The sequence below is a fragment of the Coregonus clupeaformis genome, unplaced genomic scaffold (genome assembly GCF_020615455.1).
Source record: "Coregonus clupeaformis isolate EN_2021a unplaced genomic scaffold, ASM2061545v1 scaf0965, whole genome shotgun sequence".
Lineage (NCBI taxonomy): Eukaryota > Metazoa > Chordata > Actinopteri > Salmoniformes > Salmonidae > Coregonus > Coregonus clupeaformis.
Window position 1 is genome coordinate 17,385 of NW_025534419.1, and position 18,177 is coordinate 35,561.

Sequence of the window (18,177 nt, forward strand, 5' to 3'; positions counted from 1 at the left end):
TTAACCTCTGTAAAACCAGGAGACGTGGCAGGAACATTATTGGACACCGTGCCATCATCAATGTCCCAGGACAAAGTGGTGGTAGCATAACCATGTGTGCAGCTATAAGCCAAAATGGTGTTGTTCACCATCATGCAACCTTAGGCCCATACAACACTGCACACATTATTGCATTCCTGGACACCTTACATGACATGCTCACTGTTCAGAGACCAGAGCATACCCGATATGTCATCATATGGGACAATGTTAGTTTCCATAGGGCTGCTTTGGTCCGCAACTGGTTTACAGACCACCCATTCTTCATGGCACTCAACCTCCCTCCATACTCTCCATTCTTAAATCCCATCGAGGAGTTCTTCTCTGCAAGGCGCTGGAAAGTGTACGACCGTCATCCTCATCAACAGGTAGCCCTTTTACAGGCAATGGAGGAGGCATGTGGAGATATTGACCAGGCATCATGTCAGGCCTGGATACGGCATTCAAGGAGATATTTTCCCGGTGCCTTGGACTGGAGGATATCGCATGCGATGTGGACGAAATTTTGTGGCCGGACCCAGAAAGACGACATGATGTAGGCTGATTGTTTTTCTTTTTTTTGTGAAATTACTATTTTGTGTTCTGACTTTGTCTTGGTTTTGATGAGTGTGAATAAACACCAATACTTGAAGTTTGGATCCTTGTATGTTTACATGACACTATGACAAAAGTATGACCTCAAATTGACATCTGTACACAGAGAAAGCAAAAGCCAGATGTGTTTTGTATTCATACCATCAGTGTGTAGTTGGCACATTGTGTGCTTAGTAGATGATGGCTTGTGTTTACTGTTTGATACGAAAACACCATTTTTAAGAAGGTGTGAAGAGTTAATCTAGCTGTGTTCGCTTTTGCAAGAGAACTACAATGTTTTGATAATTGGGTGAAAGGTTTTCTTATTTGTGTGTAGAGTTTTGCAAAAATAGCCAATAGTTACAAAAAATGTGCTTAACCAATCAGAAAAAACTGTAAGAACTGAGCCAAACTAAAAATGCATTTCAAACTTGGGGATAACATTTTGGACAGAGATGCTAAAAACAGACATTTGACATACATTTAAAGACATTACAAGCTGAGTTAAATCAATGTTTCTGCTCTTTGCAAAGATAACAATCACCAGATGAGATAGCTGATCACATGCAAACAAAATCCAAGCACAGCAGTTAAGCCTTGCAGGTCTGAGCTGGGTTGTATACACATTATCCTACCAACAGTCGGAACATAGTTGTAATGACATCGTCCGGGTTTGGCCGGGGTAGGCTGTCATTATAAATAAGAATTTGTTAACTGACTTGCCTAGCTAAAAAACAATAAAAAACACTATGACTATGTAATGACTCCAAAGCAATGACTGGTATGCTAATTGTGGGGGTTTTGCATTAGATTCATATTCAAATCACTATTCAACAAAATTATTGAATTTAAAAAAGCCATGTGTTTCACCAGAACAAACTATTGGAGTGTAGCTGAATCATTGACTTTAAACCACATAATACAAATGGGACATTATTTAGTTCATTGAATAATTCACACAATACTCATACCCGCAAATAGCTCTTTAATTACCAGTTGGTCCACACCAGGTATAATCAGCCACTGGGTACACACTGGTTGAATCAACGTCATTTCAATGAAATTACGTTGAACGAACGTGGAATAGACGTTGAATTGACGTCTGTGCTCAGTGGGTAATTTTCAACTAGAAACGTTTGTTTTTATGCATAACACGATCACAGACATTTGCTCGTACTATCCAAAGTTGTAATACATCAGCAAACACTTTGAACACAGGAAATCAACAGAATATGTACATGCAAAGAAAATAGCTGCACATTCCTTTACTACTATGTAGGGAATGGATATACTAGCTGCTTACATTCCTTTTCACGGAAAAGCAATTTTACCCATTGTTATAGCTTAAAATTATAAACAGCCCATGTAATACTGCCACAGCAGAAATTCAATAGAGATTTATGTGAAGTCCTACACCATAACATGTTGTTAGTGAGGCAATTTACCCGTAATTCTCACCTTATTACTGCCCCCTCTGAGTAGTGGAATGTGCGTTCAGACATTGGTGCACATTCCTTGATGCAAACTCAAATATTTTGTGCTCTTAGATCCATAAAACAACTTTTGGAAAGTAATTTTCCTTGAAATGGTTTGGAATTAGGAAAGGAACTTAAGCCTTGAAGGCTCCTCTACTGGCAACATGGGATTTAGAATATCAAGAAGGAAAAATAAAAACGTAAGCAAATCTGAATGGCAAAGTGACTTCTTGAAAAAAGAGAATTATTGTTTGATTACATGACAAACATGACACTAAATAGGGTCAGCCGTTGCTACATATGTAGATGTTACATAATAAACAGTAAACAGGGGCTACAGATAAAGTCTGGACTACGAAGTATGTCATTCACACTTACAGAGCTGTCCCTGTCCCTATCACAAGAGGTGTTCATCAGAATCAACAACCCAGACATCCACAACATGTCTATATAAACACAAGTCGTCCCAATCAAACATCCCATCAACGTCCACATGAGCACCCCCACTTTCAGACAGACTTCCTCCTCTTGCCGAAGACATTGTTGATGAGCTTGGCCATGGATTTAGAGCCACTGTAGCGGCGGCGGTCGGCCCGGTACTTCAGGTGCTCCATGGCGTGGCGGATGAGCTTGGTGAAGAGGTTGGATATCTCCAGGTAGTCCTCTGCTGCAGACACCTCCTGGAAGTGGCATCTGTGCTCCTGAGCCAAGGCACGGCCCTCCTCCTCAAACACCTGACGGGTGTGGCACAGGTCCTGCTTGTTCCCCACCAGGCAGATTGGGATCTCCATCTTGTCCATCTCCCTGTCCCAAACAAGCACAGCAGGGTCAAAAACGTCCCTTAAACTTTCCTTAAAGTTCATCAAAATATGTGTTTCTGCTGATTCATCACGAATTTCATCTGGAGTTCATCACGTTCATCTGAATTAGTAAGGCTGTTTAAACTACTGAAATGTTTATTGAAGCAGCCCACAGTATCAAAGGAAAACGAACCAAGTAGGCCAAGTGGTGGCTTCACTGAAGTATCGGAGAGTTTATATAATGCAGAGAGACCCTCGCCCACAGTGCTCTTTTGATATACAGTGAGGGTGACTTCTGCTTCACATCTATTTCATGACGTGTCAAAACATCAGGACCCAGTTGATGTAAAATCCTGCTACACAAATTAGGCCTGATCACCCATGTCATTTTGTGAGCCATATGTAAGAGTCTTTATCATCTCAAGCTGTCCCAGCTCACACTTCCACACAGCGTCCGTCGACTGGCTGCAAACTACTTTCACCTAAAGTCCTGTAACAAATGTCCAGTGGAATCCCAATAGTTCCTCTAGTATTTAATCATGTTTTAATTAACGCCTCTGAGAAAATTGGATACAAGCCATTCTGGGACAAATTATATTGAGCATGATAAATAATTTACTCATATAATTAACTAAGGCGAGCCATGAGGTTGTAAATCCTACAAAACATGTTTATCAAGAAGGAAAAGCCTACACTTCTATCACAGACAGCTGCCTTCTATTTTCTCTATGGTACAACAATGTTAAAATCATGTTGGAATCTGCCACTTAAACTGGTGTGTGCCTCACTGATCCTTACCCTGATAGCCTAAACATCAGTCCAGGAATGGGAATCATTAATTCATCAAAGCCTAATCTATTTCCTCCAGTAGGCATCAGGCCCTGGGTTGGAGGTCACAGTCACTCACCCCTTGTAGCTCTCTCCGCGGGCATCTTTGATCTGACATAGGATGTTTTGTGCGTTGAGGAAGGACGTTCGGTCGCTGATGTTGTACACCACGATAAATCCATCAGCCCACTCCACCGGCTCCTCCAGGATACATCTACTCTCTCCACTCTGACAGGGCAGGGGACAGGGGGGTGGACAACAGGTCACAAACACATCCTCACACATCCTACCTGACTTACGGAAACTAATGGAAAAAAAAATATGAATGATGTTTTGGTCACTCAAAGGCTATTTTACATGGGAAATAGGGTGACTGTGCAAAACCTTTAAGCTATTTAATGGAGGTCCATTTTATTAGGTAGCCTCACCCCTCAGAGAACTATCTTTGGAATATAAGAAAAGTAATGGTAGATGAAGCTGTTGAGTATAAGCATGTGTTTAAATCAAATCAAAGTTTATTGGTCGCGTACACAGATTTGCAGGCGTTATGGCAGGTGCAGAGAAATGCTTATACAAAGCATTTCCCTGCACCTGCCATAACAGAAACGGGGCAACCATGTCTGTCGGCGTCATCTTGTCAACTTGAAAAATACTTGCCACAGGTGCTTTCAAATTGGTCCATGCTATCTGGATCCTTGGGACGTCCCCTACGCCATTTAAGTTTACATTTAAAATGGTTAAGGTTAGGGTTAGGTAAGGGTTATGGGTAAGGGTAGGGGTTAAGGTTAAGGTTAGGGTTAGGGTTAGGGTTTAGGGTAGGGATGTCCAAAGGATACTGGATAGCACTGACCCTTAGAAATGATAGTTTCAAGTTTTATTAGTCGTATGTACGGGATACAAATGGTATACACCATCCAATTAAATGCTTACATACAGGTTCCTTCTCAACAATAAGAAATAATGAAAGATAAGAATACGAACATAAAACAAATGGCTCAGTAGAACAGAATAAACATTTGAGCATAAGTATAATACAGGAAGGCACAATTTATAGTCCAATATTTACAGTACAAAGGGGGATTGGGGACAAGTCCAAGACATGTCAACAGTGCCTTTTCATGACTTCTTTTGTTACATAAAACAGGAGATAGACCAGAGAAAGGCATGTACTGTAGCAGTGGTTCCCAAACTGTGGGGCGCGCCCCGGGGTCAGTGGGGGGGAACTCAGTCCGGCTTTAAACGTACTCTTGAAAGTTGTAATAGTAGAATGCACAATAGTAAAACTGCCAAAGAAATGTTGCACCCCATGATAAAATGTGTAGAATTGCAGGAAATAAGCTTTAAACCTGCAAAATTCTCTCCACCAACAAGAGGGGTGTGAACAGTTTGTGTCATGAACAGTGCTTGTGCCCATAGAAATAGATGTGGCAAGTGTGCACGTGTGCAGGGGGGGCGCGGGATGTTCCCCAATGCTGGAAGGGGGGCCCTGAGTGAAAAAGTTTGGGAACCCCTGCTGTACAGTACCACTCACACAGACCCTAAAAAGAGAATAGATGAAGACAATGCACATCCTGTTACCTGAGCCTGGGGGAATCATAATAAAACTCAACGTTTGGGGAATAAAGGGTACCATATGCGACTGCCGTAAGCAGTCAATATGTTCTAGTGCTGCCTGTCTCAGCTTTCCAAGGGCTAATCATTGTGTACAGTGTGTTCTGAGCTACAGGGGAATATCATAAAACACATCAGAACACAACATACAGTCTATTTCCCATGACATTAGACACTACTATGTTAGGCATATCCTAAAAGGATATGAATATATGCAGGGGACAGATCAGATACCTGTGAACACGGATCAAAGACTTCCAAGTGCAACAGTCTTCCTTCGATGGAGAGCCTTTTACGGTATAAGGAGTCTGCAACACAACAAGTTCAAAGCATACTTATTGTAATAGGAAACATGTGCTATAGTTCAAATCTGTTTCATAAAAACAGATATAAGTGGATACATGTAGTTTGATGTAAATAGTAATGTACAGACTTCTCCCATTAAATAATGATTACTGTAAGCCTCAAACATCCACGCCATGATTGTTCTGATAAAGTAGACTGAGTTAACTCATTTAAGGGAACGGTCTGAAATCATATACCCCTGTGTAAACTGTAACATAAAATGCAGCCATTTTCCAGCGTACTAGACAAGCGATGACTAATGGGAAAAAGTCAACATGGCAATGACTTCATGCAGAAATTATAAGTTACCCTCGGCAAAGCATATCACATTAAACCAAAACATGTGTTAACACATAGTGTATGTGCTGTATGTGAACTTGAAGAATCATTTGAATAGTCCAATCAGTATATGATTACTTAAAATTCACTCACAACTCAAATGCCTGTGTGAACTATACTTAACTTCCTGGTGGATCTTGTACTATGCAGTATGTGTGTTTCAATTCATGTCAGACTCCCAGGGGTAATAAAGTAATAAAACGTTGTACTCCCTAAGTTGATGACATTGGTGTACAGCTAGTAGCAACAGACTGTAACTGTGAATACAGCAGATTGCATTTTTATGTCCTGAGAGCGTATCTACAGTTGAAGTCGGAAGTTTACATACACCTTAGCCAAATACATTTAAACTCAGTTTTTCACAACTCCTGACATTTAATCCTAGTACAAATTTCCTGTCTTAGGTCAGTTAGGATCACCACTTTATTTTAAGAATGTGAAATGTCAGAATAATAGTAGAGAGAATGATTTATTTAAGCTTTTATTTATTTCATCACATTCCCAGTGGGTCAGAAGTTTACATACACTCAATTAGTATTTGGTAGCATTGCCTTTAAATTGTTTAACTTGGGTCAATCGTTTCGGGTAGCCTTCCACAAGCTTCCCACAAAAAGTTGGGTGAATTTTGGCCCATTCCTCCTGACAGAGCTGGTGTAACTAAGTCAGGTTTGTAGGCCTCCTTGCTCGCACACACTTTTTCAGTTCTGCCCACACATTTTCTATAGGATTGAGGTCAGGGCTTTGTGATGGCCACTCCAATACCTTGACTTTGTTGTCCTTAAGCCATTTTGCCACAACTTTGGAAGTATGCTTGGGGTCATTGTCCATTTGGAAGACCCATTTGCGACCAAGCTTCAACTTTCTGACTGATGTCTTGAGATGTTGCTTCAATATATCCACATAATTTCCCTTCCTCATGATGCCATCTATTTTGTGAAGTGCATCAGTCCCTCCTGCAGCAAAGCACCCCCACAGCATGATGCTGCCACCCCCGTGCTTCACGGTTGGGATGTGCGGTTGCAAACCATAGTCTGGCTTTTTTATGGCGGTTTTGGAGCAGTTGCTTCTTCCTTGCTGAGCAGCCTTTCAGGTTATGTCAATATAGGACTCGTTTTACTGTGGATATAGATACTTTTGTACCTGTTTCCTCCAGCATCTTCACAAGGTCCTTTGCTGTTGTTCTGGGATTGATTTGCACTTTTTGCACCAAAGTACGTTCGTCTCCTTCCTGAGCGGTATGATGACTGCGTGGTCCCATGGTGTTTATACTTGCGTACTATTGTTTGTACAGATGAACGTGGTACCTTTTCTGGGGTCTTGGATGATTTCTTTAGATTTTCCCATGATGTCAAGCAGAGGCACTGGGTTTGAAGGTAGGCCTTGAAATACATCCACAGGTACACCTCCAATTGACTCAAATGATGTCAATTAGCTTATCAGAAGCTTCTAAAGCCATGACATCATTTTCTGGAATTTTCCAAGCTGTTTAAAGGCACAGTCAACTTAGTGTATGTAAACTTCTGACCCACTGGAATTGTGATACAGTGAATTATAAGTGAAATAATCTGTCTGTAAACAATTGTTGGAAAAATTACTTGTTTCATGCACAAAGTAGATGTCCTAACCGACTTGCCAAACTATAGTTAGTTAACAATACATTTGTGGAGTGGTTGAAAAACAAGTTTTAATGACACCAACCTAAGTGTATATAAACTTCTGACTTTAACTGTATATCACATTGCAAAAACGTTACTACCCTACATTAAATATGGGTGAGAAATATGTGTACTCACTGGCGTTGGAAGCATACTCTCCAATGAAACGTTTTGTCAGGAACCTTACCAGAACAGCTGGAGAGGGAGAAATGTGACATGGTGAGACAGGCGTATTAATATAGAGGAAACTAAAACATAAACAAACAGTTGAATTTAGGCTTGGAAACTTTGGTGTTAGTATTGGAACCCTGAACAGTTGTTTGGTAGGCTAAAATAGGGTTGTTCAGTCATGGTGTCTTCCTGTTCTTCACTTCTCCTCCACTCTCCCCTCCATGTGGATTGAACACTGCAGTGGGCTTTCTCCTGCATCTATTATTATTAGTTTTTACCACAGTATAATTTCTCTCTCTCAAGAGACCTTGGTTGAACATGTTCCAGTTAGCCTGAGGGATCGCACTTTCCCCTGCTTTACAAGAAAAATAATTCCTCATCAATTAGACGCATGTTCCAACCATCAATCTTAATTTCCTCTCTCCAAAGCCTTACGTAAATCAAGCATCATCGTTCCTCTTCTAGAGTTATGATCTAAAAACATTGTGCTTGGAGCTCATGCAGAGATCTCTATCTATCTGTCCAGGTGATCATTTCCCCCTGGTCACGGCTACACTGTAGAATGTTCCACTGTTTACAGTGAGGGAAATTACACTTTCGTATGCAAAGCATAGAAATAAGCAGTTCAATTGTTTTGTTCATTTAGGAGACCTTGCAAGCCTCTACAGTCAAATACAAGAAACTAGACAGTTACAGCAATACTTAATGATGCAAACACATACATTATTCATTCAGGCACTTACCTGATTTCCCTGCTCCCTCACTGCCCAGCACAGCCAACTTGATGTCATTCATGTCTGCAGACTGGGGGTGAGCTGCTGAGAAGGTCTACCTGAGCTCTCTTTCTTGCTGCTGTCATGTACACTAGGCAGTACCAGGATTAGAACTGTGCTTGTAAGAACTGCTCAGCCACAACAGATATGCCTATGGAAAAAAAAGGAAAACATACACAGTGTTTCATGTCCCCTCCCACCCAATGAGGAGAGTGCCAAGTTGGATTGCGTGGTGGTCACCCCAACACTGAATACCTTTAGAATCTCTCTCGCTCCTTTTCAGTTAAAACATCAATAGTAGCTACAGGGAGAAATGGCACTCGATAAAACTTAACAAAGTTAATGTGTTTTCCAGATAATTTGATTACTTTCTTTTATTTATTGTTTTCCCCCCTCAGGACATGGCAGAAAATTGTCATATATTTGACAGCAATTTACAATGCAGATATCTAAAAAGACAAAAGCTTGATGCTTTCTATATGGCTCTTTCACATTCACTGTACCGGCCTACAGTCCCACATATCTTGGGTTTGTCCTTGGCCTCTGGGTACACACTATGTAAGCTGCTGAACATCTGCAGTGCTGTGGGGATGGACAGGACTTTAGGGAGACCAGAAACAGTTAATACTGCTGATACCTCCCAATTACCATCGCTAACACATAAGCTCTAACTGCACAGCATTAAATGCCAACATATGTCCAACGTATGAGGCATGGTTTGATTGCAGGGTTCAGTACCTTTGAAAGGGAGGTACAACAATCCACTTTCCCTTTTTCCCCCCACAGTTCAAAAAGAACGAAGGAAGTCATTCAATTCTCCAAACTTCAATTTCATGGACTGCTTCACTAGTCAAAAAGTCCTTTCATTTTATTTTATTTTTTACACTGGCTGTTTTTTTTCCATGTCTGCCCCTGTCATTGTTCACTAAAATTCACAGGGGTGTCCCATAATTATCCTGTTATGTTTCATTTTACGTCTGTTGACTGAAAGGTCGCAGACCCCAGGAATAAAAGGCTTAAAATGTGCCCAGGACCAAAAATGCAGCACATTGTTGCCTAATTGTTCCACGAGTAGAACTGAACTGATGTTTCACAATCAAATCAATAAGCTTCACTGAGGGAAGCACAGCGGGGAGACAAGACTGAACACTGTACAGGAAAAAGACACATTGGACAAATTCAATGCAGACAGTCAACATCACATTATGACAATCAATGAAGCTAGCACTTTATGGTGTGAGAGTGACAATAAACAGCTAGACTGGAAGATATGATGCTGTGTTATGCAACTGCCTTTATTAGAGGAGGATCAGGTAGAATCAGGTAGAAGACAAGACATAGATCAGAACAGCTGGGGGAATGCCTATAATGGTGGATGGAGTAAAAACAGGTAACAACAACGCCCTTATCACTTAGTAGGCCATGTTTTCATATAAGATATCAGATACTGTACCAGCTATTATCTAAGAGCTCTCATGAGATAACAACAAGAGAGTGGTACTCTTGAAAACATGCAAATGAAGACGATTGTCCCTCAGAAACATTGTTTAGTGTATTATTTCTCAGTCTTTCAGACCCATAGTCCCTAGACCGCAGTTTGGGCCATACCATACACAAATGGCTCTGGACTTGTGGAAGTGTATCAACCCACAGTCATAGGAGACTTTCAACCTACAGCCGGAAACCTCTCATGTTGTCAGACAGACAACCGCTGTTCATACCAACTTCTCTCAAGAAACAGCCATGAACTGATCTCAAACTGCCACTTGGGACTTTTACCCCGAATGCATTGAGGGGGTCGAACTATTGTTATTCAACAATAACATCTGACTTCACCACATACAAAACACTTACCACTGATTGACTGGGGTTCCCCTTAAAAGCAATGCTGCTTTCCAGAGAACGATTTACCTACTAAAATATATCCCTGCTCCCATACGTGTGGCTAATCAAAAACAGGCATCACAATACCAAATAAAGTGAGGAGGTAATTCATAAGGTTTGGAACTTTTATGAACTACACCATTCTCCTAAAGTTGAGCAGTAATCACAGAATTTTTACAAGCAGAAAAACTGGGAAAAAACACCACTAGTCCTGCAAAAATGGTATCCCTTATTGGTAATCAGGGACGGCTTGTTCAATAGGGCGATATGGGCGACGCACTGCCAAACGGGAAAAGGAAGGGATTTTTTTTCTAATCAATTATAAAAAATAAAAAATAAAAAATAAAAATATTTTTTTTTTATAAATTTATAAAAAATTATATCACGGCAACAGCAGTTATCAGTGTTCACGTCTGATCTGCCAGCCACTAAATGTCAAATCAGGCTAAAGTCGTGCTTCAAATGGCCCGCTCGTTTTTGGGGCGATTTCAGTCAGGTTGAAAATCGCCCAGAAGTCTCTCATAGCCTGTCATGTAAAATTTATTTTTTCACATTTCAAAGCTTTCAATACATTCTCTATGGGTGTCTGTGTGCATGCACTTACGCTTTCGTCATTACACGTGACGTAACGTTGAACGTAACTAAGACAATGGCGGCTATCAGCGTCTATGTTGCGACCTGCAGTGTGGCGTTATTTTATGTTTTTAATTTGTAGACTTAGTTTACAAACATTCTGCAAACATTCTGCTTTGGACTGATCTTCGGTTTTGGACTGATCTTGTTGATCGTGTACATACCCGCTACGAACGGACTAAATAATGAAAACGCTGCTGGCAGAGAGGTGGAGCCGGCCACCTTCACCCTGGTCAGAGCGGACCGCGATCCTGGTAAGAGAGCGACTGTACCCCGACATTGAACTGCTTTCTGTGTCATTGAACCTTACTATTGTTGATAAAACAAGTTTACTGGAGAACGGAGAAAAAGTAGAGACTTTTGGACAAGGTGGATAATTGTATAATATAAGGCAGTTTATTCAGAGGTAAAGATATCTGCAATCGCGTTCACGGACCCGTTCGTCAAACTCTTAGGGACAGTGGCGGCTCCTGAAAAAATTCTCAGGAGGGGCAATTTTTCTGATGATTTAGGTGACCTACACACATTTAAAAAAAGATATGTCCAGCAACAACATGAAGACAGGGGCAGCATATAAGTCAATACCAGAAGCATTTATTGACTGATCTCAAAAGTGTTGGCTTACCAGGTTCGGGTGGAGCCCTCAGTTTCATCTTTGCCTCGCAGTTAACTCAAACACTCCGCAAAACTTCACACACTGGATTAGCCGGCTGAGGATGTGGCGGTTCTTGCTAATGTCGTAGTAAATATATTTGTTATAGTGAATATGGAATATGATATGTTGAGTAAAATGTTGTGCTAAGATCTATTTAGGTCAGGAGCTGGTTATAAGTTATGTTCCTATCCAATAACAATGGACAAAGGGTCCTATCTTGTCAGCCTTGTCAGCAGGTGGCCAAGGACAACACCCACGCCATAGGCCTCTCAGTTCTTCCAACTCACGAAGTTCTTGCTCTGAGGACACACACACACACAAACACACACACACACACACACACATCATCACTGTTAAACACACACACACACACATCATCACTGTTAAACACACACACACACACACACACACACAAAAATCCCCTCTCTTAGGCTGAACATTTGAAGACAGAGAACCCGACTCAGAGCCAATGCAACAGTGACAGTAGCCTGGAGGGGACCTCGCCCAACTCATCAGGACCAATCAGAAGATCAGAACTACTAGATTGAACCTACTTCATTTATTGCATAAAATGTCTGCACACAATGTTTCGGGGCTCTCTTCAGATAATAATAATAATAATAATAATAATATGCCATTTAGCAGACGCTTTTATCCAAAGCGACTTACAGTCATGCGTGCATACATTTTTGTGTATGGGTGGTCCCGGGATCGAACCCACTACCTTGGCGTTACAAGCACCATGCTCTACCAGCTGAGCTACAGAAAGTGGATACTCATGGATGCGCATTGCAATTGTAAAATGTCAACACAATTGGAGACACCACGTCATTTTTGGAGACATGTTATTGACAGTAAACTATTGTAGATGCGACTGCTAACTAAATAAAACATTTTAGCTGGCTAGCTAATCATCTTAGCTAAATGTGGGGCAAACAATTCAGTTATTTACCGTTAATTTGAGGGATTGGGGTGAAAGAAATCGAGTTACATAGTGATACTTTACGATATACTGTATTGACAATATCGCAATATTTTAGCGCTAGTTGGCTGTACCTGCACCAAAACACCATTATTGTTCCTTCATAGCTTGTTCTCAATCTTTTCACATTGGGAGCCAATTTGTTTTCAGCACTTTTATTTCCATGACTGATCAAAACTCGTTCTCATGGCTTTCTGATCCCTCTGCAACAGACATATGGTGCGCAATAAAATCACAGTATCGAATCGCAATACGTATAGAATCATGAGACTCGCAATGCTGATGCATATATCTTATCGTGAGGTTCCTGGCAATTCCCAGCCCAAGTTCATTTGCCACAACAAATCTCTTCGCTAGCAAACGCAATGCGTCTCCAGCAATGTTTACTTTTTGACGTTCTATGGCATCTCCACTTTCCAAGCATATATGACCACATGTAATATTTTGGTAAGTGATGCAAATAGTGAACTATGTAGGGCCAGGATGTAAAATATATGTAGCTGCAGCAATTTCTCTTATCTGATATGGTAAGTAATGGGGCTTGATTTATAGCTCCCTAAGAGTTTGACGAACGGGTCCGTGAACGCGATTGCAGATATCTTTACCTCTGAATAAACTGCCTTATATTATACAATTATCCACCTTGTCCAAAAGTCTCTACTTTTTCTCCGTTCTCCAGTAAACTTGTTTTATCAACAATAGTAAGGTTCAATGACACAGAAAGCAGTTCAATGTCGGGGTACAGTCGCTCTCTTACCAGGATCGCGGTCCGCTCTGACCAGGGTGAAGGTGGCCGGCTCCACCTCTCTGCCAGCAGCGTTTTCATTATTTAGTCCGTTTCAGAGCGGGTATGTACACGATCAACAAGATCAGTCCAAAACCGAAGATCAGTCCAAAGCAGAATGTTTGCAGAATGTTTGTAAACTAAGTCTACAAATTAAAAACATAAAATAACGCCACACTGCAGGTCGCAACATAGACGCTGATAGCCGCCATTGTCTTAGTTACGTTCAACGTTACGTCACGTATGACGAAAGCGCGTAAGTGCATGCACACAGACACCCATAGAGAATGTATTGAAAGCTTTGAAATGTGAAAAAAATAAATTTTACATGACAGGCTATGAGAGACTTCTGGGCGATTTTCAACCTGACTGAAATCGCCCAAAAAACGGGCGGGGCCATTTGAAGCACGACTTTAGCCTGATTTGACATTTAGTGGCTGGCAGATCAGACGTGAACACTGATAACTGCTGTTGCCGTGATATAATTTTTTATAAATGTATAAAAAAAAATTATATTTATTTTTTATTTTTTATTTTTTATAATTGATTAGAAAAAAAATCCCTTCCTTTTCCCGTTTGGCAGTGCGTCGCCCATATCGCCCTATTGAACAAGCCGTCCCTGCTTAGGGAGCTATAAATCAAGCCCCATTACTTACCATATCAGATAAGAGAAATTGCTGCAGCTACATATATTTTACATCCTGGCCCTACATAGTTCACTATTTGCATCACTTACCAAAATATTACATGTGGTCATATATGCTTGGAAAGTGGAGATGCCATAGAACGTCAAAAAAGTAAACATTGCTGGAGACGCATTGCGCTTTGCTAGCGAAGAGATTTGTTGTGGCAAATGAACTTGGGCTGGGAATTGCCAGGAACCTCACGATAAGATATATGCATCAGCATTGCGAGTCTCATGATTCTATACGATTTGCGATTCGATACTGTGATTTTATTGCGCACCATATGTCTGTTGCAGAGGGATCAGAAAGCCATGAGAACGAAGTTTTGATCAGTCATGGAAATAAAAGTGCTGAAAACAAATTGGCTCCCAATGTGAAAAGATTGAGAACAAGCTATGAAGGAACAATAATGGTGTTTTGGTGCAGGTACAGCCAACTAGCGCTAAAATATTGCGATATTGTCAATACAGTATATCGTAAAGTATCACTATGTAACTCGATTTCTTTCACCCCAATCCCTCAAATTAACGGTAAATAACTGAATTGTTTGCCCCACATTTAGCTAAGATGATTAGCTAGCCAGCTAAAATGTTTTATTTAGTTAGCAGTCGCATCTACAATAGTTTACTGTCAATAACATGTCTCCAAAAATGACGTGGTGTCTCCAATTGTGTTGACATTTTACAATTGCAATGCGCATCCATGAGTATCCACTTTCTGTAGCTCAGCTGGTAGAGCATGGTGCTTGTAACGCCAAGGTAGTGGGTTCGATCCCCGGGACCACCCATACACAAAAATGTATGCACGCATGACTGTAAGTCGCTTTGGATAAAAGCGTCTGCTAAATGGCATATTATTATTATTATTATTATTATCTGAAGAGAGCCCCCAAACATTGTGTGCAGACATTTTATGCAATAAATGAAGTAGGTTCAATCTAGTAGTTCTGATCTTCTGATTGGTCCTGATGAGTTGGGCGAGGTCCCCTCCAGGCTACTGTCACTGTTGCATTGGCTCTGAGTCGGGTTCTCTGTCTTCAAATGTTCAGCCTAAGAGAGGGGATTTTTGTTGTGTGTGTGTGTGTGTGTGTGTGTGTTTAACAGTGATGATGTGTGTGTGTGTGTGTTTAACAGTGATGATGTGTGTGTGTGTGTGTGTGTGTTTGTGTGTGTGTGTGTCCTCAGAGCAAGAACTCGTGAGTTGGAAGAACTGAGAGGCCTATGGCGTGGGTGTTGTCCTTGGCCACCTGCTGACAAGGCTGACAAGATAGGACCCTTTTGTCCATTGTTATTGGATAGGAACATAACTTATAACCAGCTCCTGACCTAAATAGATCTTAGCACAACATTTTACTCAACATATCATATTCCATATTCACTATAACAAATATATTTACTACGACATTAGCAAGAACCGCCACATCCTCAGCCGGCTAATCCAGTGTGTGAAGTTTTGCGGAGTGTTTGAGTTAGCTTTGCGAGGCAAAGATGAAACTGAGGGCTCCACCAACCCTGGTAAGCCAACACTTTTGAGATCAGTCAATAAATGCTTCTGGTATTGACTTATATGCTGCCCCTGTCTTCATGTTGTTGCTGGACATATCTTTTTTTAAATGTGTGTAGGTCACCTAAATCATCAGAAAAATTGCCCCTCCTGAGAATTTTTTCAGGAGCCGCCACTGTTGGTAATGTTAAGAAATAAATGATGTGTGCTCTTGACATGAGAAAGGGGCCAGCAGCAGAGCAGCATCTCCAGGGTACAGAGATGTTTAAATGCTGCAGGCAGAGTGATTACATCATGTCTGTCTTCAGGAGAACCTCCTGGGAGCAGCATCTCCCTCCAGCATTGTCAGGACAGCAGGCAGACAATCAGCGTCTTAATCCTGCAGGTATTGAGGGAATTCTCCCAGACCGCACTCTGATCTGATTTAAGACTCATCAGGATACTGTCTGTAGAGATGAACCAGAATGAGTCTAGTGGAGTGAGAGTGTGCATCCCAAATGGCACCCAATTCCCTGTAAAGTGCACTTCTTTTGACCATGGCTTGTATGGCTCTGGTCAAAAGTAGTACACTATGCAGGAAATAGGATGCCATTTGGAACGCATCCGTGGGGTGGTGGGGCAGGATTCACTGGAATAATAAGATTGACTGAGAGCAAATGTGTGTTTCTCTCTCTCAGGAAGGAAAGATGATATCATCTCTTGGGATGGAACAAGTAACCCAGCTTGGTTCCTTTCATGAAGGGAGAACTGTATCTGCTTGGAGGGGCAAGGAATTCACTCTTGATCCAGTCCATTTTTTCACAGGAATATATGTGAGAGGTCTTTTGATACAAATTAATCACTGCTGGTCTGCCTCTAGGTGCTAAAATTGGCGTGTTAAAAATGCTCCTCAGTTCGTGCCTTGCTGAAATTATATTTATAGTTTGCAATTTCATTAGAATTTGGGGCTTAGGATTTCTAAACTTTTGAAAGACCCCTCTTTGGCCTAACTACATGGATTGAGAGTCCAACAAAAAGGACATTCATTGGACATGCAAATCCATTAAATCCATCATGCTTTTCCTTGATTAAAAAGTATGGTTAGAGAGAGTATGAAAGGAGCATAGATCGAATTCTTTAGTTAATACTTAATGATGGTGGTTAGTATAATATTAGATTTTTTTGCAAAGACTACAGTGTGTTTTATTTTCTTGTTACTTCTTGTGACTTCCATGGCTCACAACTCTGCTAAAGTCTTTTCCAGACTCCCCCACATTAAGATGATCCTATCATTATTAATAGGCTGCCATGATTGCATCTCCAGAGAAAATGACTTACGGTCAATGATGGAAATGTCTGAGCTGTCCAAAAGACCACTCTCTCTCTGTGACGTGAAGACCCACCAGTCTGCTGCTAGCTAGCCCACAGTCAAGACAGCACCACTTCTCACTGCTTACCACTCACAGTCCTCATTACAGTCCAGCCAGGGCAAGCCCTAGGTATAAGGACATAAGCGATATAAATAGTTTTAGGAACTCAGTCGGGGTTTCAAGTTACTGTTGAGAGTTAGAATAGTAGAATACACAAGGTGCAATTTCAGAATTTGGTTGTGCATCAGCAGTTTTCCTCTTGTAATTTCAGGTTGGATAAAAGCAGTAATCAAATGTCCATATTGCATGGACTAATAAAGTATATCTTATCTTAATCATGGTCGAATTACCGACCGGGCACACAGGGCACATGCCCACGGGGCCTCAATTGATGTTGTTAGTCACTCTCACTCAGATATCATATTAACGTGGTATAAATCATGGCAAAATATGTAGAATTGCAGGAAATTAGCCTAAAAGAAAATAAACAAAATCTCCACCCTATTTCAAAATGTGTAGAATTGCAGGAAATTAGCTGTAAAGCCAACAACATTTTGCTTAGGGCCCCCAAATGGCTAGAGCCGGCCCTGCATCCAGCACAAATACACCAGGCTGCTCTGTTATTCTTGTGCCTTTAGTGAAACATTTCAGTGTGGAATGCTTTAATGTCTGCATGATGGTTCAATCAAGACTTTCGAGGATAATTGAATTAGAAAATTGGTCGGTGCTAGCCGGTGGTTTTCAAAGGGAGCCACGATTAATCATACATCATTCACTGCCCTCGACCATAAGCAACCATAAGGACCCTGTGAATCACCTTAAATGGAAGATTACACTCAAAGTGAAAGATTTAAAGGGTTCCAGGCAACTTATAATGTTCTAACTCATTAAGAGAAAATGGCTTTTAGGTAGGAAAAGTCTTAGACAAACAGAGAATCAGGGCTTTGAGGAAAGTTGCATGGTAGGCTGACACAGCAACTTTGAAACACTTTTTATCTCCATTAAATATTTAGTAAGGCATGTTATCTATCTTGGATATGGCTAGCTGCCGTAAATAAAGGAAGATGAAAGAAGTTGTGAAAGAGCTGACAT

General features: G+C 41.0%; 1 protein-coding gene across 1 annotated transcript; it reads right to left on the reverse strand.

Moving 5' to 3' along the window:
* Positions 1-1,516: 1,516 nt before the first annotated feature.
* On the reverse strand, positions 1,517-8,734 carry LOC121566287 (ras-related and estrogen-regulated growth inhibitor-like protein). Its single transcript, XM_045217215.1, has 5 exons — positions 8,580-8,734; positions 7,804-7,860; positions 5,561-5,634; positions 3,795-3,943; positions 1,517-2,891 (listed from the first exon to the last, which is right to left on the reverse strand). Exons 1-5 carry the CDS (start codon positions 8,629-8,631, stop codon positions 2,597-2,599), a joined length of 627 nt encoding a protein of 208 aa, XP_045073150.1. The 5' UTR covers positions 8,632-8,734; the 3' UTR covers positions 1,517-2,596.
* Positions 8,735-18,177: the final 9,443 nt, after the last annotated feature.

Excerpts from the sequence above, each read along its gene's own strand:
- LOC121566287 (XM_045217215.1), bottom strand. The coding sequence starts at position 8,631 with ATGAATGACATCAAGTTGGCTGTGCTGGGCAGTGAGGGAGCAGGGAAA. Across the intron at positions 7,861-8,579 it reads TGAGGGAGCAGGGAAATCAG|CTGTTCTGGTAAGGTTCCTG; the intron begins GTAAGTGCCTGA and ends CTCCCTCTCCAG. Across the intron at positions 3,944-5,560 it reads TCTTTGATCCGTGTTCACAG|AGTGGAGAGAGTAGATGTAT; the intron begins GTATCTGATCTG and ends CTGCCCTGTCAG.